This window comes from Pezoporus wallicus, unplaced genomic scaffold (assembly GCF_028554395.1).
Source record: "Pezoporus wallicus isolate ANWC-B61680 ecotype Strahan unplaced genomic scaffold, APGP_CSIRO_Pwel_v1 contig_5785, whole genome shotgun sequence".
NCBI classification, from domain to species: domain Eukaryota; kingdom Metazoa; phylum Chordata; class Aves; order Psittaciformes; family Psittacidae; genus Pezoporus; species Pezoporus wallicus.
This window is the reverse complement of record NW_026641150.1, coordinates 5,859,875-5,887,190: the sequence shown is the minus strand read 5'-3', so window position 1 is coordinate 5,887,190 and position 27,316 is coordinate 5,859,875. Positions and strand designations below refer to the sequence as shown.

Sequence of the window (27,316 nt, the reverse complement as noted above, 5' to 3'; positions counted from 1 at the left end):
CTATTAGCTACTGTGAAGAAAATTAACTCTATCCCAGCCAAAATCAGCACACCGTAACTACAGCTGCAAACAGCTCTGCTACATGCAGCTCCACAACCTGCTGTGTTGTTCGGGAGGAGCTGGGGTGAGCAGAGAAGCGCAGTAGCTTAGCAAAACCACCCAAGTTTTGGCTTCTTTTCAGACTCCTCCTGCTCTCCTTACCCTCCAACTGCTTTGCCTGTGAGTACAGCAAAGAGACAGAAAAAGTGTAGGGAGAGAAAAAAGGAGGGAAACTCAGCAAAGGACTGTTAGATTTAGAAGATTTCAGAAGGAAAGCATTTTGATGAATCATAGAATCGTTTAGTTTGGAAAACATCTTAAAGATCCTCCAGTTCAACCATTAACCTAGCACTGCCAAGTCTACCACTAAACCATGTCTTCAAGTGCCACATGTACAGGTCTTTTTAAATACCTCCAGGGTTGGGAACTCCACCATTTCCCTGGGCAGTCTGTTCTAACGCTTGAACACCCTTTCAGTGAAGAATTTTTTCCTAATATCCAGTCTAAACCTCCCCTGATGCAGCTTTAGGCCATTTCCTCTCATTTTATCACTTGTTACCTGGCAGAAGAGACCAAACCCCACCTCACTAAAACCTCCTTTCAGGCAGTTGTGGAGAGTTCAAATGTTGCTCCCCCCAGCCTCATTTTCTCCAGGCCAAACCTCCCCATTTCCCTCAGTACAACCTCACCAGTGCTGGGTACAGACGGATGATCACTGCCCTGGCCCTGCTGGCCACACTATTGCTGATACAGGCCAGGATGCTGTTGGTCTCTTGGCTGCCTGGGCACAAGCTGGCTCACGGTCAGCTGTTGACCAAACCCCCCAGGTCCTTTTCTACCGAGCAGCTTTCCAGCCACTCTTCCCCAAGCCTGTAGTGTTGCATAGGGTTGTTGTGACCCAAGAGCAGGACCTGGCACTCATCTGTGTTGAAACTTGCGCAACAGGCCTTGGCCAATTGACCCAGCCTGTCCAGATCCCTCTGCAGAGCCTTCCTACCCTCAAGCAGATCAACATTCCTGCCCAGCTTGGTATCATCTGCAAGCATATTGAAGGTGCATTCAATCCCCTTGTCTAGATCAATCATAAAGATATTAAACAGAACTGGACCCAATCCTGAGCCCTGAGGAACACCACTCGTGACCAGTTGCCAACTGAATTTAACTTCATTCATAACCACTCTTTGGGCTTGGTCATCCAATCAGTTTCTCATCAAGCAAAGAGTATGCTTGTCCAAGCCATGAGCAGCCAGTTTTTCCAGGAGAATGATGTGGGAAATGGTGCCAAAGTCTTTACTAAAGTCTAAGCATGCAAGATCTGCAGCCTTTCCCTCTTCTACTAAATGGGTCATCCTGTTGCATAAAGAGATCAGGTTAGTCAACATAATGAATGATACTTTGAACAGATGTTGTTCTGCTGAGCTTTCCTTCTCATCTCCAAAGGCATGCCTGTAGCAGAGGAAGAATCAGGGCAGCAGCCCCAGCTGCAAGACACATGGTCCCTCTAGCATGGTGTGAAGCACCTCATCCAGGTCCTTCCTGCCAGACATCCCACCCAGCTGTGACAGCATCCAGCTCACAGCAGAATCAGTCCTACTCACAGCAGTCAAACCATGCTAGGAAGTCTCCAGCATTAACTCCCTTTTCCTTGTCCTGTGAATAGCTCTTTCCCACTGCCACACTTTAGATAGGCTGGGAGAGCGGGGAAGAAAGGTGTCAGCTTGCAACTGGTGACCGAACTGTGGGATACAGAGGAAGGGCAGGAGAAACTGCCAGCAGGGGAGATGGTCCAGCTCTGTGCCAGAACAAAGCCACGCTATGCAGAGCAATACCTGGGAGCACCTCTGACTCCCCGAAACATTGGGTAACAGTCAAGTATTCCTACAGTGCCTACCTGATAACATCAGCAGCTGCAGCCTTCCAGCAGTGAATTGAAAGGGATTGAGATGCATGGGTTTAGTCTGATTAGCATCTGTATTTTGTGGCCACTTCCTTCACAGATAGCAGAAACGTTTCCTACATCAGTTCGGGTGCTGCAGGCAGATTTCTCCGTGCCATCTGTTTTGCATTGCTAGTTGTTTGACTTTCTAAAGCTGCGGGCAGAGGGAATAGTAAAATTGCCTGTTGAATAGAAAAAAAAAAGGCTAAAAAACATGCTTCTATCACATCATGCAAACTCTGCCGCCAGCAGAAATAGCTCTGAATTATTCTGGCAAAGATCATCTATCCAGCCACCTTTGGGGTTGCCTGTCTACTTGGATCACTTGGGCCTCCATGAACCCACCACAGACCTTGTGCATGGACATGTTTCTGCTCCTGATAATGCCAAGTCATTCAGGATTATACAGGTGAAGACTGATTATGAAGAATTACAGGAGGGATGTAATGGAGTGAGCCTGGACTCTCTGGTCTGATAAAGCTCTATGCCAGCACTAGCAGTGCAACAGAACTGGGAAAAAAAACACAGACTGTGGGCTTGGAGAAAGAATCCTTTCTCTTGTTCAGCTCCTGGTGCCTCCTGTTTGTGCCCCTTAGTTTCTGTATAAGGAGAGAAATACTGAGCTGTTAAGGTGACCTGCCCATGACTTCTTCCAAAAATCTACCTTCACTAGACCATCTTCCCACTCCTGAGTCCTAAATGGACCAGCTGCCTATGTTTTACCTTTAATCTTCTAATACAAGGGCTAAGGAACACAAACAGAAGCTACTCCAAAACGAAAGTGGTCCTTCACACACCCTCCAGCCAGCCTGTGGATGTCCTCAGGAAACAGGGCCATGGATGCTGAAAGTTCCCACAGGTTCAAAAACGTGCCATAAGAAAACAGAACTGAGATCTACTGAGGGCTCCGAAACACAGAGACATCACATCTGGTTCAGGAAGTCTCTTCAGTGTTGGAGGCTGAGAGATGCAGTATTGCCCTGTTCTCCCCTGGGCTTTTTTGGCTACTGCTGGAAACCAGGGCACTGGGCTTTTATTTCAGTCCAGACTTGTGGCCTTATGCTTCTTCTTGGTGCAGTGTCCTCTGGGCTGTTTGGTCATCAACAACCCTGTGTGCAGGAGCCTGGGCCCGTATCCTGTCCTCATTCACTGCGAAACCTGACCAACAGGCAAACCCCTTTAGGACACTGCCCTGGGATTTCATCCAAAGTTTATTGCCGCTTTTCCAGTGCTCCACACCTTCCCCTTCCCGCACACTTAGCAGACCAAGACCTTCCACTCCATTTATGGAGACCAGGCCTGAGCACTATAAAGCCTCATGCACATGCTTGTCTAGGAGATGCCTGCTAGGATTTCCTATGCCAATCGCCATCATCACATCCAAAGTCAGTCAGAGCCAAACCACTTCCCTCACCCCCCACACACCCTGGGTCCCTCATTGTGAAACTTACTACCTAAAAAAGCCCTTCAAGGCTGTGTCTATACAAACAAAGCAGAGCTGAGGGAAGATTCAGGCTCCTGCCAATGTTGCACCCACCCCCCCCGCCCAGATTTGCAGCCACAGTTCAGGAGTTAGCACAATGCAGGAACCATTCCCAGTAGATAATCTGTGAAGCTGCACGTTTTGGATGGGAAAGACGGTTTAGCACTGTGGACACACACCGCAGCTCTGTGCCAGAGAACAGTCTCACTCACGGTTTATGAACGGAGGCAGTCAAAAACACCCTCACTTTCCCCATGCTCCTTCCTCCACCTCAAATGAATGGAGGCAAAGCAACAAAGTGTCCTTAGCAAATCCTCCTGGAGTCCAGTGGGTCCCCTCCCCTCCCAGTGTGTTTTTATTTGCAGTGGCTGTTCTGTGGTTTTTGCCTGAGTTGGGTACATGTAAGACGTGAGCCACGCAATCCTGTTCCAGGACCGGCTCCAGTCCCATACGTGCTTGCAAGCAAACCCATTCCCGATGCAGAGACAGATGACTCAAGTAAGAACTCAGAAATATTTAACTCCTCCGTGCCAAGAGATTTACCAGCACTAAGCACAGAAGGAAGAGAGTGCTGAGTGAAAAGCAAACTGCAATCAGCAGCTGGCTCCTGAAAGGGGACCTGATCTCTCTGCTAAAAAAAGATGTATACCCAGGCTGCCTTACCACTGGAAGAACATCAACTCTTACCGCGGTCTTGGCACACATCTTCCAAGAGGAATTACCTGCTATTGCCCATAAAGACAAAATCGAGAAGCCCCTGCGCTGTAGAATTAGCACGTGCGGACAGCATTTGAAAAGATCCAGCCAAAGCTGACATTTATGCAGGCTTAATTGCTGCAAAGTAAACAAGAACATTACTTGCTTGAAAGCCCCATCTGGTAAGAAGGCACCTCTGCAGAAGAGGAGCCTGCAATTCGGACATACAGCTTCTGAATGCAATCCCATCAGTATCTACACAGCAAACAAAACACTCAAGTGTACAAAGAATAGGAGCACATTTTTATATAATTCCTAAATTTAGGAAAGTGTGATCTATTTGGGCTTCTTTAGCAAGAGAAAACATACCAGAAATAGTAGAAATTCTGAGACTAGATGAAACACAACAAAAGCAAGAATGAGGAGAAATAACAATATGTCTGTGCACAATTATTTGAGGAATTTGTTGCCACACCATGGCACTGAGGTCACAATATTGCAGGGTTAAAGAAGGAATGAGTTTTTTTTATGAATGCCATGACACTACTGCATTACTACCTAAAGGTCAGAGCTTCCCTCACGTTCCATATACCTACCACAAGTTTGGAAAGGAAAAAGCTTTCCAGAACATACAGAAGCCTCAAATTGAGCGATCTGGGGAAAATATCTTGCCAGATTACTTTAATTTTTCCTATTCAAGCATTTCTTGTGCGTTTCAAGTGTGTGGTACTAGTCTGCATTGAGAAAAGACGTTAGGACGCTTGGAACATCATTCAGTTCACATGTAGCATTTACCCTGCCAATGGAACTGAATGTGCTTAATCCTGAGCTTTATAGATACACCTGCTGTGGGGATAGAGAGATGATTCATAACAACACTGAGCAAAACAGAATAAAAACTTACTCTAAAGTAACTGTGTCTTCCAAACACTCTTTCCACACATACATTTAAGCTTTGGGGACAGCGCACCTTAAGCAAACCTGGCTGGATACTTACATGTTAGCCATTCCTCTGGAATTACTTTGGTCCCACTGCAGAGCACAGTGCTTGAAGTTCAGGTGCTCCCCCATGTGCCTTCCTGCACTCAACTTCCAGCAGAGACCAAGGAAACAAAGAACCAAGAGGAGGGGAAGGAGGCTGGGATGGCGATGTACATGACACACATACTCAGTGATTTCTGGGTCTGGATAAGTAACTTTTGGGTTTTATGAGTAGTTCCATTTGAACCTCAGTCTCCATTGGCAGTTAAGCTTTGGGTGTACATCCTTTGGGTCTTACGTCTACATAAGAGCCCACAGATTTACTTAAATAAAAGTAACCTTAGAGTGCCTCACATGAACAAGTGCCTGTTGATGTGCCTGTAGAGAACAGTATCATTTCCAGATGCTCCAGCACAGTGTAAGCACAGGGAGAGCTCCAAAGCTGCTGCCTGAAGGTGTCAGGAGCAGTCACCCTTCAGCAAAGCCACTGATGCAGCTTAGGCTCTGCTATCACGCACTTGTGTTGCAGAAACCAACTTCACCTTGACAGCTGTGTTACACATCTTGATGTAGGGCCTGTTCTCTGTAACACACATCGCTAGTGGGTTAACTGGAACTGCTAAAAGACATATTGGTGGCACGTTAAGATCTCTATGCAGCCTCAGAGGGAGAAATCTTACCCAAACACTGCAAAACATTCACAGAGAGGGAATGGGGAAATCACATTCATGATGGGCAAAGGCTCTTGCTAGGTGGACTTCCATCGAGGCAATGGATGATCTTGTCTCCTTCTGTCTAAGCCACATAATTTCAGATAAAATAAATCTGGCATGGAGCACTTGAGCATTTTCTTGTACCACGACTGCTGAGCCACAGCAAGTCCACTTACTGTTAGCCAACAAGGGCAGCCAGCCAGCACTGTGAGATGCCTCAGCCATGAGCAGAAAACATGAGGTATTTGCTCCAGGGCAGCACTGAGCTTAGGCTCAAATTGGGTATCTTTCCTTTTATGATGAAGAACACCATGTTACACGCTCCTCCCTCCTGCTTTGAAAGTGTCTTTCCCTGTCAGATCTGCTCTGACAGCACATGAGGGGTCCCGCTGCCTGAACCTGCTCTCTGGTGGCAGCTTCAGCCAGAAAACCTGGCAACTGGAGCCACTAGCCAGCTAAATATTCCTGGATGGGGATTTTTTTATTTACCTTTTATCTCTTTTCTCCCTTGAAAATAAAACCAGCAGGTCAGCAAGGGAAGAACAGTGTCTAGTGATAAGAAGGGCCTGGGAATCACAGGAAAGACCCCAGCCACGATGAGCGGTTCATCTCCCATAGGCTTCATTAGCTGAATTAAGAATGGGAGTATTAGTGGCACAGTAAACATGAATGGGCTAACGGACTGAAGGGGCTACATGGAGGCGCTTCCTTTTGGCTTTTGTTTAGGTTAAAGAGAATTATGTTCTTGGGCACCAGCAGGATAGTATCCTCAGGATACCATCCTCAGGTCTGCAGAGACACTGGGAGTATAACTTGAGAAGTTTCAGCTCTGCTTCTGGAATATACTGGGTAGGGGAAAGGAGACTGGAGCTGTTTCTTGAACGTGGTTTATGGTGAGGTCAATTGGCCTGGCCTCAGGACCAGCTTCTGTGCTCAAAATCCAGGTCCTCCCAGGAGTAGGGATTCAATGTGGCTGTTGCACAAAAAGAACAGCAGATGTTTATGAGAATGAAACATTTAAGAGAGAAGACATTTCTTCCATGCAGGCACAAAGTCCCAAATTTAGCAGAAAAGGCTGAAACCCACATATGGCAGAACAGAGCTATAAAAGTTGTCAGCAAGTGATATTCATCTCGATTTAGAAACTTGTTCCTACCATGTAACGTAAATGCGATCGAAAACATGTCTGTCTTAGCTGCAAGTGTAGTATACACATTCATTAGAAGAACCAAGGAAAGCACTGACATGGATTCACACTTTTTTTCCACCCCATACAGAGTCTTGGATTTTTTTTTACCAGATTTTCTCTTACTCTATGGCTCAACAGCCAACAGGTTCCAGCAAGTGCTCAGCCTTCCAAATTAAATGCTGCTGGACAGAATTAAGCAGTGTTATCTTGAGTTCCCAGCTTAATGAAGCAGAGAGCAAAGCAAAGAGAACAGACCACTAAGATTCCCGTGCTCTAGGAATGGCATCACTCTATGGCTCAGAGAAAAGGGCACAATCTGACATGCCACCTTTCCAGGGCTCAACATCTCCTAGGGAAGGACATAGGGAGAAGAAACTCCTATTAATATTTACTAACTTCATGCAGTTATTTTGCTTCCATTGCTCTCAAAGTCTCAAGGAGACCAAGGATCTGGATAACAAAAGGGAAAGCCTGCCCCTCTGCTCTCATGAGACCTCACTTGGAGTATTGTGTGCAGTTCTGGTGTCCTCAACATAAAAAAGCCATGGAACTGTTGGAACAAGTCCAGAGGAGGCCATGAGGATGATCAGGGGACTGGAGCACCTCCCGTATGAAGACAGGCTGAGGAAGTTGGGGCTGTTCAGCCTGGAGAAGGCTGCGTGGAGACCTCATAGCAGCCTTCCAGTACCTGAAGGGGGACTATAGGGATGCTGGAAAGGGACTCTTCATTAGAGACTGTAGTGACAGGACAAGGGGTAACGGGTTAAAACTTAAACAGGGGAAGTTTAGGTTGGATATAAGGAAGAAATTCCTTACTGTAAGGGTGGTGAGGCACTGGAATAGGTTGCCCAGGGAGGTTGTGAATGCTCCATCCCTGGCAGTGTCCAAGGGCAGTCTGGACAGAGCCTTGGGTGACATGGTCTAGTGTGAGGTGTCGCTGCCCATGGCAGGGGGGTTGGAACTAGATGATCTTAAGGTCCTTTCCAACCCTAACTATTCTGTGATTCTCTTTCCCCACCTCCTTTAGCAAAAGGAGGGGTTTTAAGAACACTGCTGTCTAACGTTTCAAAGCAGCTCACGCAGCATTTACACATGTACTCCAACAAACACTCGTAACTTAAAAAGAGCAGCCCTGTTAAGTGCTGCGTGTTCGCTCGGAGATTCAGTGAATACAGGCACAAAGGCCAAAGTCAACCCAGACCAAAAGAAAAACACAAAGCTAATATTTACAAAAAATGCGTTCAGAATGGTTTTACTCAGCTGGCAGTGAGACACAGCTGAGGGATGGGAGAGGAGCTCTGCAATCTGGCTCAGCTTTGCCCTCCCGCAACTGCATTTTGCTGCTACTGGAGCCAGGCCAGTGTCCCACCATCCCACAGCTGGTGTCAGCCATGCCCAGGGCCTTGGTGTGAAACACTGCCTCCATCTCACAGAGCATCCTGAAGGTACTTTATATCACTGGGCTTAGTCAAGCACCTGATGTTCTTAACCATAACCATATTTTTTCAGAGTCTGTGCCCTGGGGCCGGTCAGGTCACACTTTGGGCTAAAAAAATTCGCAATCCAAGAAGGTACAAGAGGAAAAGCCCACTGCATGACCTTCTCCCACTTTTGTTGCATCCCACTCCTGGCTATCTTCCATCCCACCTCTGCCGAGGGCTCCTTACCTTCCCCACGTTTCAGACCATATTTACCACAGGTCTAGGTCATATAACTCTCATAGAATGATAAAGCTTTCCCACAAACTCACTCTTATAAATTCAAACTGTTTTATTCCAAATATCACATAAATTAAATACATTTTCCATGAATATTGCAAATATACATGAAATGAACATTGCAGTTTTTAAAAAAAGTTTTGGCTTTGCTTATGCAACAAGAAGTGCCAAATGTGGTTAGAACATGAACTCCTGTATTTACTAGATACAAAAAGGTGCAGATTAATAATTTATATTTATACATATGTACACACTCCATTTCATAACTAGCTTTAAAACAGTAAAAAATGGTTTCAAGTTTATCTACATTACTCGTTTAAATCTGGTCAGAAGCCCCAGATAAGAGTTGATACAATCATTTCACAACTGCAAAATTAAGGCGCTACCAAAATACCAGTTCCACTAGTGTAAAATGTAACAGGAATAGAGAGTGTACAGCTTTCTATTTATCAATTTAAAAGTGGACTGGAGAACGAGGAAAAAGGAGCAGTAAGAAACATGACAAGATCTACAGGTTAGAAGTACAAAGAGATCTCGATGACTATCAAATGAACATATTAAAATACAGTAGATAAAAGGCCTCAGTGGCAAACAATTAGTATGCTTCTGAAAGACAAAAAAAGGTTAAAATATATATATCATTTTGTAGCTTGAAGCTCTACAGGTGAACAATAGGTGTAGAGGTAGAGGGATTTTTTTTTTTCTTTTTGGCCTCTTTATGATGTATAAAGAAGGGCCACATTCACCACAGTGAAAAGACTCATCATATATCCCAGCATCCTTGCTTGGACAGCAAGCAAGAAAAGTGTAATGAGCTAGAAAGGCAACAAATCCTGTCTATCTCTTTCAGGAGCTCAGCTCCAGTGCTTCCACATATACCCTGGCGGTAAGTTACACCTAAGCAAGATCAGCCGTAACATAGACATTTCCTCTAGAGAGGAACAAGACAGCTAGCTTCTCCCATGAGGTACTAATGGATGCTGCAGAGATTATATGGCAGAGATAATTTGGTAACAATGAAATTGGTACTTTCCCTTAGAAAGCAAGTACCACAGGGCAGTGGTGATTTTTTTTTTTTCCTTTTTATTATTTATTAAAGCTTTGCTATTTGATCAGCATTCCATGTTTTGGAAGAAATGTCAGCTTTGGGCTGCTAATGATTATTTGCATCCATACACAGACAATTCCTATGTTACCATTTATCCAAAACATCAGCCACTGAAATGTATACCACAAACCGCTTTAAATCTTGACTAAAAAAAATCCCTCTATTGTTCAGCTTTCTCTTTAATAGCTATCATTCCATTAATGATGCAGGCCTTCATGAACACAGCAATGTCACTTTCCATGTAGAATGTGTCTTTACACATTACAGAACAGCAGTAAACAACCTCTCTTGTTCCATAGGGTTTCCTCTCAGAAGTACCTCAAAAGTAGATATCTTGAAAAATCACTTTTGCAAAGAAGAATATTCACATTAGTTACCCAGGCAAAGCCAAGAAGACACTAACTAGCACCTTGATTTGTTTTTTTTTTTTTCTTAAACGCACTCCTATATGTAATTAAGCACATGTAAGATCAGGGTCCAGCAATACACAAACACCATCAGCATCCCCTTGCAGCTAAACTAGTAATACTCAAAACTAGGCCAGACACACAAAAGAGCAAGATGAGCGACACCAGAAGAAATACACAGCATAGAAAGGCATGGGAAGAACAGGAAGCTGAACAGAAAGGATAGTAACATGAAATACAGTCCATCTTCTGGTCTGAGAATTAGTTTTTGAAACCACCCTTCGGTAGCTCAGCTGACAGTAGGCTGAAAGCCTACCGACTTCCTCCCCCATATACAGAACAATTCCTTAATACTTCAGTGACTTCCTCTTCATCACTTTCAAATCCTGAAGGAAATGCATTCAACTTACACTTTGTGTATTTTGGTGATGGTAGCAAAACTTGCAGAAGGCTACTGTAGAGGTTATGACATCATTGGTTGTACGTTAACACACTTCACAATTCAGAGAATATACTTACAAACTATTTAAATAGAAAAGGCGTATTCAAGATAGAGGCAGTTACAGTACATTCAGGGTATGTTACAGAAACCATTTGTGGTAGCCATTCGCTGAAAGGAAAAAAAAATTCTGTATTATTTGTTTCCCAGACCACACAGGTTACAACTACAATACCCAAAGAAAGCAGGTAATAGATCTCAATCACTGCATTTCAATGCAGTCTTCCTCCAGAGCTCATGTGCAAAGTGGAAAAAAAAAAATTAAATACATCTTCATTGACAAATAAGGACAAAATAACTAAAAAAGAAATCAGGCACTTTGACCATTTAGGTAAACAGCCATTTCTTCTTCCCAGACTTCTCTGCACATGAACAAGCGTTTATATTGGTCTTGCTATGCTTGCAGCACATGGAGATTCAAGTCAACTTTTTTCCCTGTTGGTAATATCAGTTCTGCTTATAGGAAACTATGCCAATTGAATTGGTAACACTGTGAGTTATTTCATTGGCAGTGAGCAAATGTTGATCATTTGACTGACAAGCGATCAATTTAATAGCTATCAAAGGTAGATATTAACAAAACAATACATTAAAAAAATAATCAAGAGACAAATGAAGGTTAACACCTGACTTAAGCTTGCATTGAGACTTGCCTTTATAGGTTCGGTTTGTGCCTCTTTTCATGGTGTTATTGTGGACTGATTTCCATCACATACAGCAACTGGTACTAAACTACAATACTTTTGGTTTGAAACACGTTCAGTAGAGATCACCCCAATGTAAGGGAAGTTGGCATGACAGTGCAGGAGGAGGGAGATGGAAAACTCCCAGCATTTCATCCTTGCTGATCCCACTCGCAGAGCAGGTGTTCAGAGTAAGCTGCAGCATGCCTCCCTCATAGTTGGGGTGAAATCATTATTTCACAGCAGCGTTCATCATACTTTAGGGAGCCAGTTTGATTTGAATTTAGCAGTAAGACCAGCTGGGATTACTTTGATTTTCCTTTTCAAATAAACCAAAGTACACCTTTCCAAACATTTTGTACATACTAAATCTGCTACAACACATAAATCACAACATGAGGGATTACCTAAGGCTACTAAATAGTGTACTTATTCAGTAGCTATTATTCTTTCAGATAAACATCCTCAGATGCTTTGACCACGAACGGCTTGATACTGTTTTCCTCACAAACTGCTATTTGCTGAAGAGAGAGATGCAGGTGTATGACAGACTGCCCAGCAATTCACTAACAGAGCATACTGTAGGCTACAGTCTTCATGCATACTTCTGCCAGGCAGCGTAACTTCTCTTCCATCCACTACCTTCAAGAAAGTCTAGGAAACACCTCTTCAACCCACTGTCCGGTTTCCTTTTTCTACCAAGCGAAAATCCAAACACATGCAGGCCAATGGTGCTACTCTAGTACTTAACTCTCTTGCAGGCTAGAAACATCAAATCTATTCGTAGTACTCTGAAGCAACTATCCGCATCCATCAACTACACTCTAAGCGTAGCAAAGCTTTGTAGAGGCTCAGATTTCACCAGGGCAATAGGAGAGAGTGCAAGGTTTGGCGAATACCCAGGACAACAAACCAATGCCATCGATGGATGCAGGACGCAGTCAGAAAGGGCTGTTCCTTTTTTGAAGGAATCTTTAAAAAATAACAAACCAACCCAAAAACAACCCCTCCCCCTTTGCCCTCCCCCAGAACAACCGGTTGTGAGATGTTTTGGGTGTTCACTCACAACTGAAGTACATGTTATCTGGGTCTTTTGCGAGTCACAAATATCAGTACGCGTCTGATGGCAATAAGACGATCTTTAAGGGAGGTCATAGCCAATATAGCCAGCTGAGCTCTGTTTTCCAGAGGCAACACTGCCAAGAGCCACCAGTACCAGGCAGGACCACTGGGGTTGCTCTGCAAAAGGATGGAAAGACATACAATTATGTATTCACTGTCACTACTTCATGAAGAACACCACCTTCCTTCCCACCCTCTATCTGCTAAGAAAGTCACCACAAAACAGTTCAAGCAACAACTAAGCACTTAACTTCAGGTGCTCTCCTTGTCTGCATATATTATTAAGACTGATCTCTTCAGATATCAACTTACACTGATACATTGCTTTCCATTCTTCATACTAATAGACCAAAATTGAGTAAGTAAGAGTTTAGAATGTAAAAAAAGCACAGCAAAAACCTGTCAGAAAATAGTTTTGTATAAAAATGCTGCGATAGAATAAGGCTGCGCAAGTAGGAAGGTTTTATTACCTGTGGCTCTGGTTCTTTTCCTGGCATGGACCCAAAATGATTGAGAATTTGCACTTTCATATTGTCTTTGAGAGAAGTAAACCAGGCAACAGCTTGATCATAAACTGAATCATGAAGGCGGACAAGTTCTTCATATTCTGGTCCTTCAACCTTATTGTTAAAAGAAGAGAGATGGAACAAAACATGATTGATACCATGGAGTCCATGCTCCCCCAGAAAAAAAGAATAATGCAGTAACTACAGCTGTTCAAATGTCCTTATCTAAGCAAACTGTACCCAAGTCTGATTTCAAACCTGCAATGCTGGAGTCATTTTACCCTCCCCATGGCGTTGTGAATTGACATTTCTTGAAGTAGTTACTGCCTTATTAAAATCCACTCCTAAATGCTGGCAGAGCAGAAATCTGCTCTCTAATCCTAGGATATCATATTAATCATCTCAAAAAACAAACCTCGAGTCCCTGTGACAGAAGGAATACCCTCTGAATACTGGTATACTGTCTGGCAAAATGGAAGAAACACTATTGCCACTGAACACAGAGATAAGGGGTCCACAGCCCTCAGAGACCAGCAGTATTTTATACCAGCGTTAAAGCCATGGAAGGGCAGCCAAAGAGGAAGACGAGAAGGAGGGCAGACACCCAAGCAGGCAGGAAGCAGGGGAAGTGGTTGCTTTCCCAATACCAGGAATGGCCATTAAAAAAAAAAAAAACAACAAACCCCTCACTAAGGCAAAGTGTTTTAGTTGCACAGGCCTGTTGGTTAACAGGAAAGACAAAAAAACATAAGGAAAAAACCCACTACGAATTGGCAAGCTGCGGTTTTTTTGGTTGGTTGGTTTGGTTTTTCTCCCTATAATCTGTACATACCAATGGTGTGATTCACCTGTGCTACTCAGATGCACATCTCAGATAACTGCTCTGGACGCCCTTCACAGCTGAGAACAGCCAGCTCTAGAGGGCAATTAATCTCATCTTAAGGTAGGTATCTAAGAGCAGATAAAACAGGCAGCTTGGACTGAGACTTCTCACCAGCTGATGTAACACGAATATAGGGTGCTGAACACGGACATCAACCTCTCAAGTGAGACAAGGTAGATCTCACTAATTATGAAGAGGTGGGTCTTTGGCACCATCCATAAGCAATGCCTGGCTACCTGTGGTTCACCACCCTTCACAGCAGAGCCCACACTCTGGGCAGACTACCTACTCCAACCTTTGGCAGTGGAAGGCATGTCCATGCAATCTGCCTTTTGTGCCCTGACAAATAACTGCATCACCCTGCACAGGTTAGAAAAGCCCTACTAAGACTTTACAGACTTGCACTTCAACTATGAGAGCATGCTGAAGAACTATATGACCAGACTGGACTTCATCAATTGGCAGGAGATTACTACTAAACTCAGTATTAAGAGGGATCAGGATTTTACAGACATGCTCTGAAGATGATCCAGGAAGTCATCATTAAGCATGGCCAAAAATTCACCCTTTGGACAACACCTGTCACAAGCACCTCACTTGATGCAGGTGAAGAGGACTTGTTTTTAAAAACTACTCCCCTCTCTGCATTTCTTTGCTCTCAGCCAGCTCTGATGGATGCTTGTACAGACACGGTTAACTACATGTCACTAAGATCTCATTTTAAGAGAGAACTCCCACTTTTGTTTGAGGACCTGTTCTGTAAATGAGAGCTCGGAGGTCATATGAAGTCTGTCAACTGTCTGTTCAGTGTAAGAAGAGAACAGTCGGTTCTCTAACAACAGGCATATGTGCTCTTAAAAGGGTTTCAAGTCCCTGCCAGTTTTGTATGTTACTCTGACCTCATCCACACATCATGACAGACCTCAGCACCTGAGTCTCAGCAGCTACTTCGAGATCCATGAAGGGAGTGTTAATACTTCAAGCAGAAGTAAGGTTAGAAAGGAAGAAAGGGAAGGAAGAGACAAAGTTTGTTCCATGTTTTTTTTCAAAACAGAGCTTTAGTAGTTATAATATTGGTTTAAAAATAATGCACAGCTAGCTTGAAATGCAATAAGGAAAGGCTATTTAAGTGAATCCAGCAATACATGGGTATGAATAACTTTGCACCATAGATCACCTTTTTATCTTCAAGATACTCGATGTTTGCTGTGTTATATCCATCTCGCTGGCCATGGCTTAAGACCCTAAAACGACGGACACCAACTGTATCAACAACTGAGCGTCCATCAGGAAAAAACTTTACGTCCCTGATCTCTAATATACAGCCATGATCTGCAAATCTGAAATGACAGAAGGGCATAAAAGTGGAAGTCATCAACAAGTGTTTATAGACATCAGGAAAAATACTGGGCCTAAGTCACCACTTCTTATATGAATGAGGAACCTACTTTGGTGACAATACATTCCTGCTCATTCACGTAAGCCACACAACCCCCACCCTTTCTGCCTTCCCTCAGAAGTCTAGGGCAGCAGCATTTTCAGAGTGTATTTGTGGGGCAGGAGGGTTGGGAAGGGCCAGAAAAATAAATGAAGCATGTTTTATGCTGGGAGTTGCCAGCTGTTTGTGGCAAATTCACCTGGTTTGCAAAAAAAACAAGATGGGTAGAGACACCATATGGAGGTCCAGGAACAAATGCAGGGCTAGGAGGACAGTACCCTTACGCCGAGCTTTAAGCAAGAAGACTAAAGGCTTTAGAAGGAAAAGGCCTCTATGCCGCAAGATTTTTCTTGCCGTTGTTTCCTTCAAGTTAAATAAAACAGATTAGGAAAAAAAGAAAAAAAAAAGGGCAAAACCAAAAACCAGATTCAAAACCACAAAACAAAAAAAACCACCCCACTAAAACACATCAAAAATAACCCTTTTTAGAAAAACACTTTTTATCTATTATATTTAAAGTAAGCAGAGGTTTTAATCACATCCTGGAAACAAGCAGGTAACAAGTTCTTGCTTTAAATTATCAGGCTTACCTACTCTACATTTGTACTGTACTGAGTTCACTAGAGAGGCTGACTGCACAATGACTTCACCACAATACATTGATTTGTCAGCATCTGCAGCCCTGAACCTCAGCTTACTGCTAAGCAGGACAATACACTGTATCTAGTCTCATCTCAAGATATCAAATCCCCACAGGATATGATGTTTCATCAGGGAAATGCTTGTTTTACCAGGGCTTGGCCATTTCTTAGACTGGAATGGTGAAAAAAAAACAATGCTTGCGGGGAAATGACCCCTGTTCCTACTCTACCAGAAATCCTGGGTTTGGAAGCAGGGGGTAAAAAAGCTCACCGATGTGAACAACTGTTCTCTCTTGGCCATTGTGCAGAACAAACTGAGGAAGAGCAAGAATACAACTGCACACAGCTAAGCCCTGGCTCTCTCTGTACCAGTGGGATTACAAAAAGCTAATTTATTACAGCAATATTAGACTAAATATTATTTAAAAAGCTACATGACAATTGTTTTACATTAATGATTTTAGTGACATTCATACCAAAATTAGAAATTAATCTAGCGGCAGGTTTTTTTTTCGTCTTTCTTTGAGAAGTTACTTTGGGACAGAAAGTTACTTTAATCAAAGAGAGACAAGAAAGCACCTGGAGATAGGCATAAAATGAACCAACACATTAAAAGCTAATTTTCTTCTCCCAGTTTTAAGTTAAACTGGAGAAACAAAACAGAGGAAGTTAATGAATTGACCATGTCTTGTCACTGTGTTTTTCAAGGGAAGTATGTATCCACGTCTTGGTAGATGAGGCAAAACAAGTTTCCCCACTTTTTGTATTCCCAGTTGATTTTGCAATTTTGAACAAACAGAATACCATCTTTACTTGTGTAAGAAACTACAGCCGCCTGCCAGGTGTCTCCAGATGAAGGCTTCCTGTGCTTCAGTGTTTGACTTAAGTTACCATGCTTAAAAAGTTTAATTATTTTGGTAACTCAAACCAGACAAAATATAAAAACCTAACTGCAGTGGCTGCATTTTAAAGTACCCTTTATGACACTATCTAATAAACCAAATTCTTGTGGTGTTTTGGTATTGTAACCCCATGGCCCTCTGTTTTGGACCTGACTCTAAGGAAGTCTGGCTCTTTCACAGGCTTTCACAGATGCGACGGGAGTCATTTCTGATGTCCTAGGGTCATACTCTTACAATCAATTGCTTCCAGAAAACTGGTAACAGTCCTGGAAGGGACTATGGAGCATCACTGCTGGATGGAACCTGAACTCCACTGAGTGCAGCACTGACAGCACACCAACTGGCATGAAGCACAGCCAGAGCTGACTGAAAGCTGTAGCACCTCCTGTTCTTACTGCCACCGGTCAATCCCCATTATGACTGCCCTTCTCTCAGCTCCACTGATGATAAACCACAAAAATGCAGCTTCTGAGGATGCCTAACATGTTCTTAAAAATTCCCATGCTCGTCATCCATTCTACAGTCTGCACCATGCCAACATATCTTCTGACGTCAGCAACTACCTACTGCATCTCTCTTAAGACCACCTCTTTTTTTCCCCCATGAGCATCTCCTTATCCCCTTGACCCAAAAAAACCTTCCAACCCAAACCATTCTAGGATCAACCAATCATCTAGGATCAACCCAAACCAATCATAGGATCATTCTGATCCTATGATTCTGGGACTTAAAAACCTGAGGGCTTTCACAGAATCGCAGAACAGTCTAGGTTGGAAGGGACCTTTAATGGACATCTAGTTAGTCTCTGCATGGGGAGTTAGAAACACGTCAGTGTCAGAATTGACAAAAATTAATTAAAGGTAAGATCATATAGAAAGACAGTGTAATCCAGTCACTGCTTAGACATTGCAACACAGCAGTAAAGACAAACATCAAAATTCAACATTCAGCAGCAAAACAGACTTCTCAGCCAAGGTTATACTTTGTCTCATTCAGAAAAGCTATGGCAGGTTTGGCTGGTTGGGGCTTTTTTGTTTGCTTGTTTGGTTTTGTGGTTTGTTGTGTTTTTTTTTTTTTGGGGGGGGGGTGTCTTCTTTTGGTTTTGTTTGTTTGTTTTCCTTTTCTTTTTATATATATATATTATTTTTGTTTTTTAAAACTGAGTAGACAGAGAAGCAACTTTATCCAGACAGTCAGCTTTCACTAGAATAAACAAGATAAAAAGCTTTCCAACCACACAGACAATTAAGTGCTATTTTTGGAGTCTTTAGTAGCAGGATGAGTTGTGTTCTTGCTATCCAACAGAGGAGCAATAAAAAAATACATCTGTGTCAAAAGGAATGTTTAAGATACAGAACTAAAAAGCCAGCAAGCTTAGCATTAGGACTGAAAGGAACCATAGTGGTTTGGGGAGACAAGTATACTGTGCTGTAGTACTCCATGAGCATCACAACAGCCTCTTCAACAATAAGATGTCCTCTGCTCATCTTCTTACCCTTTTAATTCATCAGCTAAGCACATGCCAAATTGTTTGGTACCAGTTTCCATGCATCTTCTTATCATTAGCCGGTAGCGAGGTTCAAAGACATGGAGTGGGCAAGGGATGGTAGGGAAGGCCATGGTACACACGAAGATGGGAACATCTTTATTCAAACTGTAAGGTAATTGTTAAAAAGAAAAAAAAAGTTCAGCTGTTTTCTGGGTACTGCCCTATTCAGCATAAACCCTTAATGTAACAGAGATTCCAGTGGTTTCCTTAGATTCATCCCTCAGAAACGTGTATCTGGTCAAGGTTTGTCTTTTTTACAAGACAAACATATTTCAGGACTCTTGTCTGTTTAATGTATTAAGGAAACAATCCCTCTAATCTACTTTCATATAGGAAAAATCAGGAAACTATAGATGATTTCTCAAATATGTACATACCACTACATCCAGCTTAAATACACAAGGCAACATTTTGGTGATAACCTTTTGCAGTAATGCAGTACCTAAGAACTCGCCATGCTCAAAACAAGATGGTAGGGAATTCCCAAGCTCAGTTAAAGCCCTTTAATTTTGAAGAAGCCCACTAATCCAGTTAATTTTTTTCAAGCTTACTTGTATGTTTTTTGTTTCTAGTTGAGTTGTAGTGTAGTAGTCACAAATCACTGACAAATCTGGATCCTTGAACTTCTCCTGACCTGAGGTACAGCCCATTTATAATTTGAATTCTACCCCCAGAAAATCCTCATTATAACTGTGTGCTTACCCTGTTTCAGAGAAAAAAGCAATTATATTTTAAGAATACTGTTGTGCCTCTCTACTATTCAAGCATATTGTTGCAAGTTTATCTGCAACAAACATGTTGAAAATACTAAACATCTGGCAGGTTCATTTACAAATTCATTCATTCTGTGCATTTTCATAAGCAAATGAAGCAGTAATTTAGATTCAGAAACAAATTTTCTAACAGCTGTCAGGACGAAAAAGAGCACCTACTTTGACAATTCCTTCATTTCTTCCTCATAAACTTTCTTCCTTTCAGATAATTCCTCTGGCAAGTAACGGACGATCAGCTCTTCTGTAAGGATGGTCTTCTTGTAAGTTCGGCTTGCCAGAAACTGCAAAGAATAATCAACTCTTAAGTCTGATAAGACGACAGGTAACATCTCTTCCTCCCAACCCACCCCCTTCCTAAGGGGAAACAGCTCGTTAGTAAGGATTGTACTGATTCCTCCTCCTTTGAAGCCTTCCACTTCAGGATAAACTTCACTCGAAGTTTCATCGTGACTGCACTCCAGTGCCCATCTGACTATAACCCCGTGCCCTTTTTTCTGGCAGAAGCTGTACTAACAGCAACATAAGACAGGCCCTCCTCATCTTTGCAGAAGATCTATATGTTCTTTTCACCTAGAACTGCCAGGTTACTGTTAAGAAGTACTCCAAGTACAAGACACCTTATTCCTGCTGGAACAGAAGTGCTAACCAAGGAGTAAGCATTCCTTGCTCACCCCAGGTAGATACAAACTGGAAATGTGGTATGAACAAGGCTACAGCTGGGACTCCCAGGCGTAAGACCGGTGCGATACTGGAAGTCTCTCTTCTTTTAAGCACCAGTAAACCTCACTTGTCTTCCAAGGAATGGCGAAAAAAATTCTGAAGCAAGTAAGATCTGTGCACAGATTTATGCTGTGATACTATTGTGTTGTTCTGGTTTCACAGAAATACAGAATAGTTCAGTTTGGAAGGGACCTTTAAGGGTCATCTAGTCCAACACCCCCTGCAATAAGCAGAAGCATCTTCAACTAGATCAGGTTGGTCAAAGCCCCGTCCAACCTCTTTGGGCAACCTGTTCCAGTGTTTAATCACCCTGATTGTAAAAAGTTTCTTCCTTGTATCCAAATTTACCTTTGTTTATTTTAAACCCATTACCCTGCGTGCTATCACAACAGGCTCTGGTAAAAAGTCTGTCCCATCTTTCTTATTATGCCCCTTTAAGTACTGAAAGGCTGCAATAAGGTCTTCCTAAAGCTTTCTCTTCTCCAGGCTGAAAACCACAAACTCTCTCAACCTGTCCCTATAGGAGAGAGGTGCACCAGCTCTCTGATAATTTTCATGTCCCTCCACTGGACCTGCTCCAACAGGTCCATGTCTTTCCTGTGCTGCAGACCCCAGAGCTGAACGCAGTACTCCAGGTGGAGTCCCACCAGAGCAGAGTGGGAGAATCACCTCCCTCCACCTGCTGGACACACTTATTTTGAAGCAGCTTGCACGTAGAGCACACAAAATCCCCCTATAAATGCTTGAAGAAGAACACAGCTTTGTGAATTCCTTGTTAATTGGGGCAAGGACATACTTACTTCTGACAGCTTTTCTTTGCAGAGTGGGCAATGTGGATTATGGTCAAGGCAACGCTCAAGGCATTTGAGGCAAAAGGTGTGTCCACAAGGAGTGGTAACAGGTTCATAGAACAACCTGAACATGAAAACACGGAACAGAAAAGCTAAGCTGCGCACACAGACAATGCAGGTTCCCAAACTAGAAAGGAGTGACTAGACTTAGCCATCTCTTACATTCCTGCTTTTGTACATTGCACAGGTGAGTTGTATCTAAGGATATAAAAACAGTTTTCATTTTTAAAAGTGGCAAACAATGGACAAAACCACAGTGTAAAGACTCACCAGATGAAAGGTTCAGCAAAAAGGAAGAGAGTAATGATTTAGACATTCTCTGGCCAGTTTCCTTCTGACACCATGAAAACCATTTTCAGAAGCTACAAAGGCTTACCTCATGCAGAGGGAACACTCAAAGTCCGATGCATCCACCAGAGTTGTTGGTACTTCATTTGAAGTGATGGTGGTGTTTTCAGGTAAAACATCTGCATCTTAAGTAAAGAAGACAATCAGAGTCAATAAGTATTACTGCAAATTCAGATGCTGTTTCATAGAATCACAGAACAGTTAGGGTTGGAAAGGACCTTAAGATCATCTAGTTCCAACCCCCCTGCCATGGGCAGGGACACCTTACGCTAAATCATATCACCCAAGGCCTCGTCCAACCTGCCCTTGAACACTGCCAGGGATGGAGCATTCACAACCTCCCTGGGCAACCTATTCCAGTGCCTCACCACCCTAACAGGGAAGAATTTCCTCCTTATATCCAACCTAAACTTCCCCTGTTTAAGTTTTAACCCGTTACCCCTTGTCCTGTCACTACAGTCTCTAATGAAGAGTCCCTCTCCAGCATCCCTTATAGGCCCCCTTCAGATACTGGAAGGCTGCTATGAGGTCTCCACGCAGCCTTCTCTTCTCCAGGCTGAACAACCCCAACTTCCTCAGCCTGTCTTCATACGGGAGGTGCTCCAGTCCCCTGATCATCCTCATGGCCTCCTCTGGACTTGTTCCAACAGTTCCATGTCCTTTTTATGTTGAGGACACCAGAACTGCACACAATACTCCAAGTGAGGTCTCACAAGAGCAGAGTAGAGGGGCAGGATCACCTCCTTTGACCTGCTGGTCACGCTCCTTTTGATGGAGCCCAGGATACGGTTGGCTTTCTGGGCTGCAAGCGCACACTGAAGCCGGCTCATGTTCATTTTCTCATCAACCAACACCCCCAAGTCCTTCTCCACAGGGCTGCTCTGAATCTCTGCCCAACCTGTAGCTGTGCCTGGGATTGCTCTGACCCAGGTGTAGGACCTTGCACTTGGCATGGTTAAACTTCATGAGGTTGGCATCAGCCCACCTCACAAGCGTGTCGAGGTCCCTCTGGATGGCATTCCTTCCCTCCAGGGTATCAACCGAACCACACAGCTTGGTGTCATCGGCAAACTTGCTGAGGGCGCACTCAATCCCACTGTCCATGTCAGCGACGAAGATGTTAAACAAGACTGGTCCCTGAGGGACGCCACTCGTTACTGGTCTCCAGCCGGACATTGAGCCATTGACCACAACTCTTTGTGTGTGGCCATCCAGCCAGTTCTTTATCCACCGAGTGGTCCATCCATCAAATTGATGTCTCTCCAATTTAGAGACAAGGATGTCGTGTGGGACAGTGTCGAACGCTTTGCACAAGTCCAGGCAGATGACATCAACTGCTCTACCCCTGTCCATCAGTTCTGTAGCCCCATCACAGAAGGCCACCAAATTGGTCAGGCAGGATTTCCCCTTAGTGAAGCCATGCTGGCTGTCACCAAGCACCTTGTTGATTTTCATGTGCCTTAGCATGCCTTCCAGGAGAATCTGCTCCAAGATTTTGCCAGGCACAGAGGTGAGACTGACTGGTCTGTAATTCCCTGGGTCATCCATTTTCCCCTTCTTGAAAATGGGGGTTATATTTCCCTTTTTCCAGTCATCGGGAACTTCACCTGACTGCCATGATTTCTCAAATATGATGGCCAGAGGCTTTGCAACTTCATTCACCAGCTCCTTCACGACCCGCGGATGGATCTCATCAGGACCCATGGACTTGTGCATGTTCAGATTTTTAAGATGGTCTCAAACCAGTTCCTCTCCTACAGTGTGCGCAAGGTCTTCATTCTCACAGTCCCTGCATCTGCCTTCCAAGACTTGGGTGGTGTGGTCAGAGCCTTTGCCAGTGAAGACCAAGGCAAAGAAGTCATTCAGAACCTCAGCCTTCTCCAAAGTTGTTTAAGTTGGTTTTCCATGAAGAACCCAATTTCTCTCTTTTCTTTTTCAAAGTTTTGTTCAAAACAAACATATTTTCCATCCAAGTTTTAGAGTTTCTGGCAGGAAATCTTCTGGAGAGCAGAGAATGATGTTTATAGCCAGAGAAAGCACTTTAGGCTGAATACTCATGATTTGCTTCTCCAAAGTTTTTTTGCTGGTGCTTTTTTTAAAGTCTATTTTTTAAAACACTCTGCTATTGCTTTCCCACCACCATCACCACTCCCACATCAGCCAGGCCAGATGTTTTAAAGTACATTAAGTCCAGAATTTAATTTGTTTACACACAGTCAAACCATTTCATCAGTGTTTATTATAGATTTCTCAGCATGGGTAATTTTTCTTACAAGTATAAAAAAAAAGGCTTAAATTCTTCTAGACCAGGCTGCTGTGCAAATCCCAGGTTTCAGACAGCTTAAAGTTTAAGGACTACTGAGCTGCATTAGCTGATACTGATTTCACTAGCTCAGTACTCTGCAAACCTGGAGGCAAAATACATCACTCAAAATTCTGCCGACCCCGTTTTTTGGGATGTATATATATCCCTGTAGTTAACATGCTTTAAGCGTATGGGCTTCAAACTTCGCAGCAGCAGCAGCATTTAAGCTCGAGAGCTATCAGCTTGAGCTTCTGTTGGCATTTATACAAGCAGACTTTGCAACTTCTTTTAAAATCCACATCTTTGTTGCTCAGAGATGAGTTGCAACAGAGATATGAATGCTGCCTCCATGTCCTTTTTATTAAACATATTATTCACTGTTAAAAAAAGCTCAGTTTTTCATGTTAAGATAGAACACTAGGATGTTTTGTTAAAGTATAACTTATGCTCAGCATCTGGTTTATCTCAAGCACAGATGGGACAGAGGAGAGGGTACTGGTGGTGTGTGGCCTACAAAGAAAAAACAGCATTATCTTTAACCTACATCTCACATGTTAGCATTTAGTAATAGCAAGAACCTAACTGTGTTAATTCTGCAAATAGTAACATGGCATTAGGATCTAGCACAGACCAGAAATTAATGGTTATGGGTAAAACACGATCTCTGGCCTTTGCTGTGAAGATACAAGCAGGTCAGATTTCACAATCTATTTACTGAGTCTGCAGTTCACAGACAGGGTTTTTTCCTTCAAAACACAACACTGCACCAGCTACCACGAAGGAGAAAAATGACTGCTACTGCTGAACCCAGGACACAGCTACATAATCAAACACTGGCCACACACTGATCATTTGCAGAAGTGGCAGACAGACAGAAGCACTTGAAGAGTTTTCATATTGCCAGGCAGAAATCAGTTTTATCAAGGTGTGGGTTGGTTTTACTTTTTCCTTTAAGCAGAAAAAAACCCAGCATTTTCAAACTATTTCAATTAGCAGCATTTTCAAACTCCCTTTTAACCAATTACTTCGCTGCTCACTGCAATGTATTGCCCTCAGCATTTTTATCCTGAGTACTAAAACCACTCTGGAGGTCTTTGTTAGAAGCTTGAGCAGCATACCAAATGTAAGCACAGCTATCAAGTGACAGAAAACCAGGGGGCTTTTACCCTTTAAAAGGCTCCTTTGTTTGCTTGAAAAATTTCATGTAAAGTTGCATGTGACTGTTTCTGATGCCAGCTAAAGATTAGTTTCCAGGCTTACTGCATCTTTCCTTCATATAGAAAGACAATGAAGTTCAGCTATACCTCTGAGACCCAGAAAATGGAAATGGCACCAGCAACACAAAGACTAAACTGTTAGTGGATTACACACGGGAAAGGGACCATGTGGGAAAATAAAATACAGTGCTCATTTAATGAATTAAAACTGCTCTGGAATAAGGTAAATAGGCTGTTACGGCAGAAACAGACACACTAGACAACAAAATATTTTTCCAATCCCTGTAGAGAATGTTTCACCAACAAAAAGGGAGCAGGAAAAGTTTACCATTTTTCAGTATGTGCAAGAGAAATCCCTTTTCTAAGCCACAACACAAACCTTTTTTAGGAATCTTATTGGGGACATCCAAGCTTTGTAAGTCCCTCATATCACTGGACAGCTTTCTTTTTAAGCCAACCCCAGGTAAACTGGAGAGAATAGCTCCCAATGACTTCTTGTTGTCTTCAAAATAGAGATCCAGAACATGATGGGAAACAGGAGAATCAGTGCTTCTAAATACATCAGATTCTTGGGACGGGGTTTTTGTTAGCCTGAACACAGTATCCTAAAAAAAATTAAGAACAGTTATATACAGCATTACACAATTTTGCTTTGTTTTTTTTTTTTCTGTTCGGTTCTTTTTTAGCTGTATACATCACCAATAGGTCAATGGCCCTACAGTGAGCAAGGGAGAAAGGTCCATATCAAAGTCAGCCAGTCTACATTTGCATAAAACAGGGCCACTTTTCTCCCTACAGCTCCTGCCTCTGGAAATTATGCTCGTGTCATACTAAAATCCCAAGTGGAAAAGAAACACCCACAAGTATAATTGACCCTCACATGAAGGCATCACATGTTTTCTGAAGCAAGAGTTTAATTCTCTTATTCTTCTGAGGAAGTACATCCCAACAAGAGATCCAACAGCAATGGAGAAAACAGGCTGACCATGAAAGTACATGCCTATGTGAGTGCAGGCAAAGACAATGTCACACAGATCAGACAGAACCTTGTGTTACTACTGGTATTTTTATGATGAACACTTCTTACTTTACCTTTGAGGACCCAGCAACAGAGCTATCTTCCACAGCTGACTGTGTGTTAATGCTACTCAGAAATGCAGGTTTCAATCTTGTATAAGATGTTCGACTAGAGAAAGGTGCTGTTAGACTATCATGCACATTTTCAAAGGCTGGGAAAAACATCTCACACATTATCTAGTCAGTTAGAGGGAGGAAAAAGAAAAAAGAGTAACAAATTATGACATAGATATTTATGCTTGCATGAACACAGATACACAAACTTCACAGCTTCTGGAAGCTTGAAACAACCAGAACATCTCGCATTCCCCAATGCCCACAGGAACCCTGAATGGCTGTCCCTACTACAACCACAGACACATCCCAAGGTGCTCTTCTGGTGCCCACCTCCCTTCCCAAAGACTTCTGCCCCAGGAGCACCTAGGGAAGCACACTGTTGCATCCTTCTCCTGCCTCAGTGCGTTTCCACCTTGACCCTCAGATCCCTGTCTCCACAAGTCTTCAGACCATCCTCTCCTACCAAAACCAGTTGAGATGTGTTTAAGCTCTCCTGATGCCCTGAGTCTATCTTCTCTATCCTCAAGCAGATTCCTCCCCTAGCTAAAAGCTGTGTAGAGCCTGTTTCCTCTCTTACCAGTCCCCACCAAGTGTCTTGCCAAATCCCCATTTCTTTTAATAAAAGGTTGCCTGTATGGATGCTCACAGAGAACCAGAAGATCGCTGATTAACACCTAAGTGTGTTTAACTTCCCATAAGGGACAAACTGCTACAGAGACTGCAGGTTTTTTCCAGGACAGAGCAGCACAGTTCCTCCTTCTCAATCCTCTACCACTTCACACTAAAAGGTGGTTTTCTGATGGGCACTAAAATTAGCAGCCTCAAGCCTATGAAATCCAGATGTACTCAAATCTGGCTGACATACTGCAAGTGTAATCTACAAATGGCAGTGGCCAAACCTACATATTTGTAGTGGAATTCACAAATATACATTCCCCCCGGTTGAGGCATCAACCAAACCCAAGAGGCACCTTGCACAGCACAGTGTTAATAAGGTTTACGGGAGAACCTACCAAATCAAATTATCCTTTGGCTGTTTACTGTCACTTAAAATAACATGAATTCTACTTGGCTGCAGGAGTAAGAGCAGCACCATGGCCAAGAAGTGGCCAGTAAATATATTTTTTACCTTCTGGGCTTCTTTCTTCATTGAGCTCCATTCAGGATTTAAGGCAACACAATAGAGAAACTCCTTCAATGCTTCCTCAGTCCTTTCCAATCCAGAAAGAGCTTTTGCTTTCACATAATGACCCTGTTCACACAAAGGAAACACAGATCGAGAGAGTGCTTCTGAAGTGGCAGCAAGACACCAGCACACAAACTTGGAAGTTCAGCTATTCTGCACCTGAAGAATAAGACACTTTTTGGGTAACAACCTCTTTGACGCGTGTGTCTGAAGGAGAGTCAGTCCCTTTTGCTGAAAGATGATCCCCCAGGAACCCACTGCTGCATCACACCCTGCCAAAGACACCACT

The 27,316-nt window shown here is 43.1% G+C and overlaps 1 protein-coding gene across 2 annotated transcripts in view; it reads right to left on the bottom strand.

The window, feature by feature from the left end:
- Positions 1-8,789: 8,789 nt before the first annotated feature.
- The window catches only part of LONRF2 (LON peptidase N-terminal domain and ring finger 2), a 37,431-nt gene continuing 18,904 nt past the window's right edge, over positions 8,790-27,316 (bottom strand). Inside the window, exons 3-12 of one of the 2 annotated variants that reach the window (XM_057422220.1) lie at positions 26,971-27,093; positions 25,800-25,961; positions 25,087-25,312; positions 21,214-21,310; positions 20,787-20,901; positions 19,426-19,547; positions 18,440-18,598; positions 15,141-15,303; positions 13,045-13,194; positions 8,790-12,691 (exon numbers count right to left, since the gene is read on the bottom strand). In XM_057422220.1, the coding sequence (XP_057278203.1) occupies positions 12,533-12,691; positions 13,045-13,194; positions 15,141-15,303; positions 18,440-18,598; positions 19,426-19,547; positions 20,787-20,901; positions 21,214-21,310; positions 25,087-25,312; positions 25,800-25,961; positions 26,971-27,093 (1,476 nt within the window). In that variant the 3' untranslated portion in view covers positions 8,790-12,532. The remainder of the gene's footprint in view (positions 12,692-13,044; positions 13,195-15,140; positions 15,304-18,439; positions 18,599-19,425; positions 19,548-20,786; positions 20,902-21,213; positions 21,311-25,086; positions 25,313-25,799; positions 25,962-26,970; positions 27,094-27,316) is intronic. The other variant, XR_008973882.1, reaches the window with a different exon arrangement.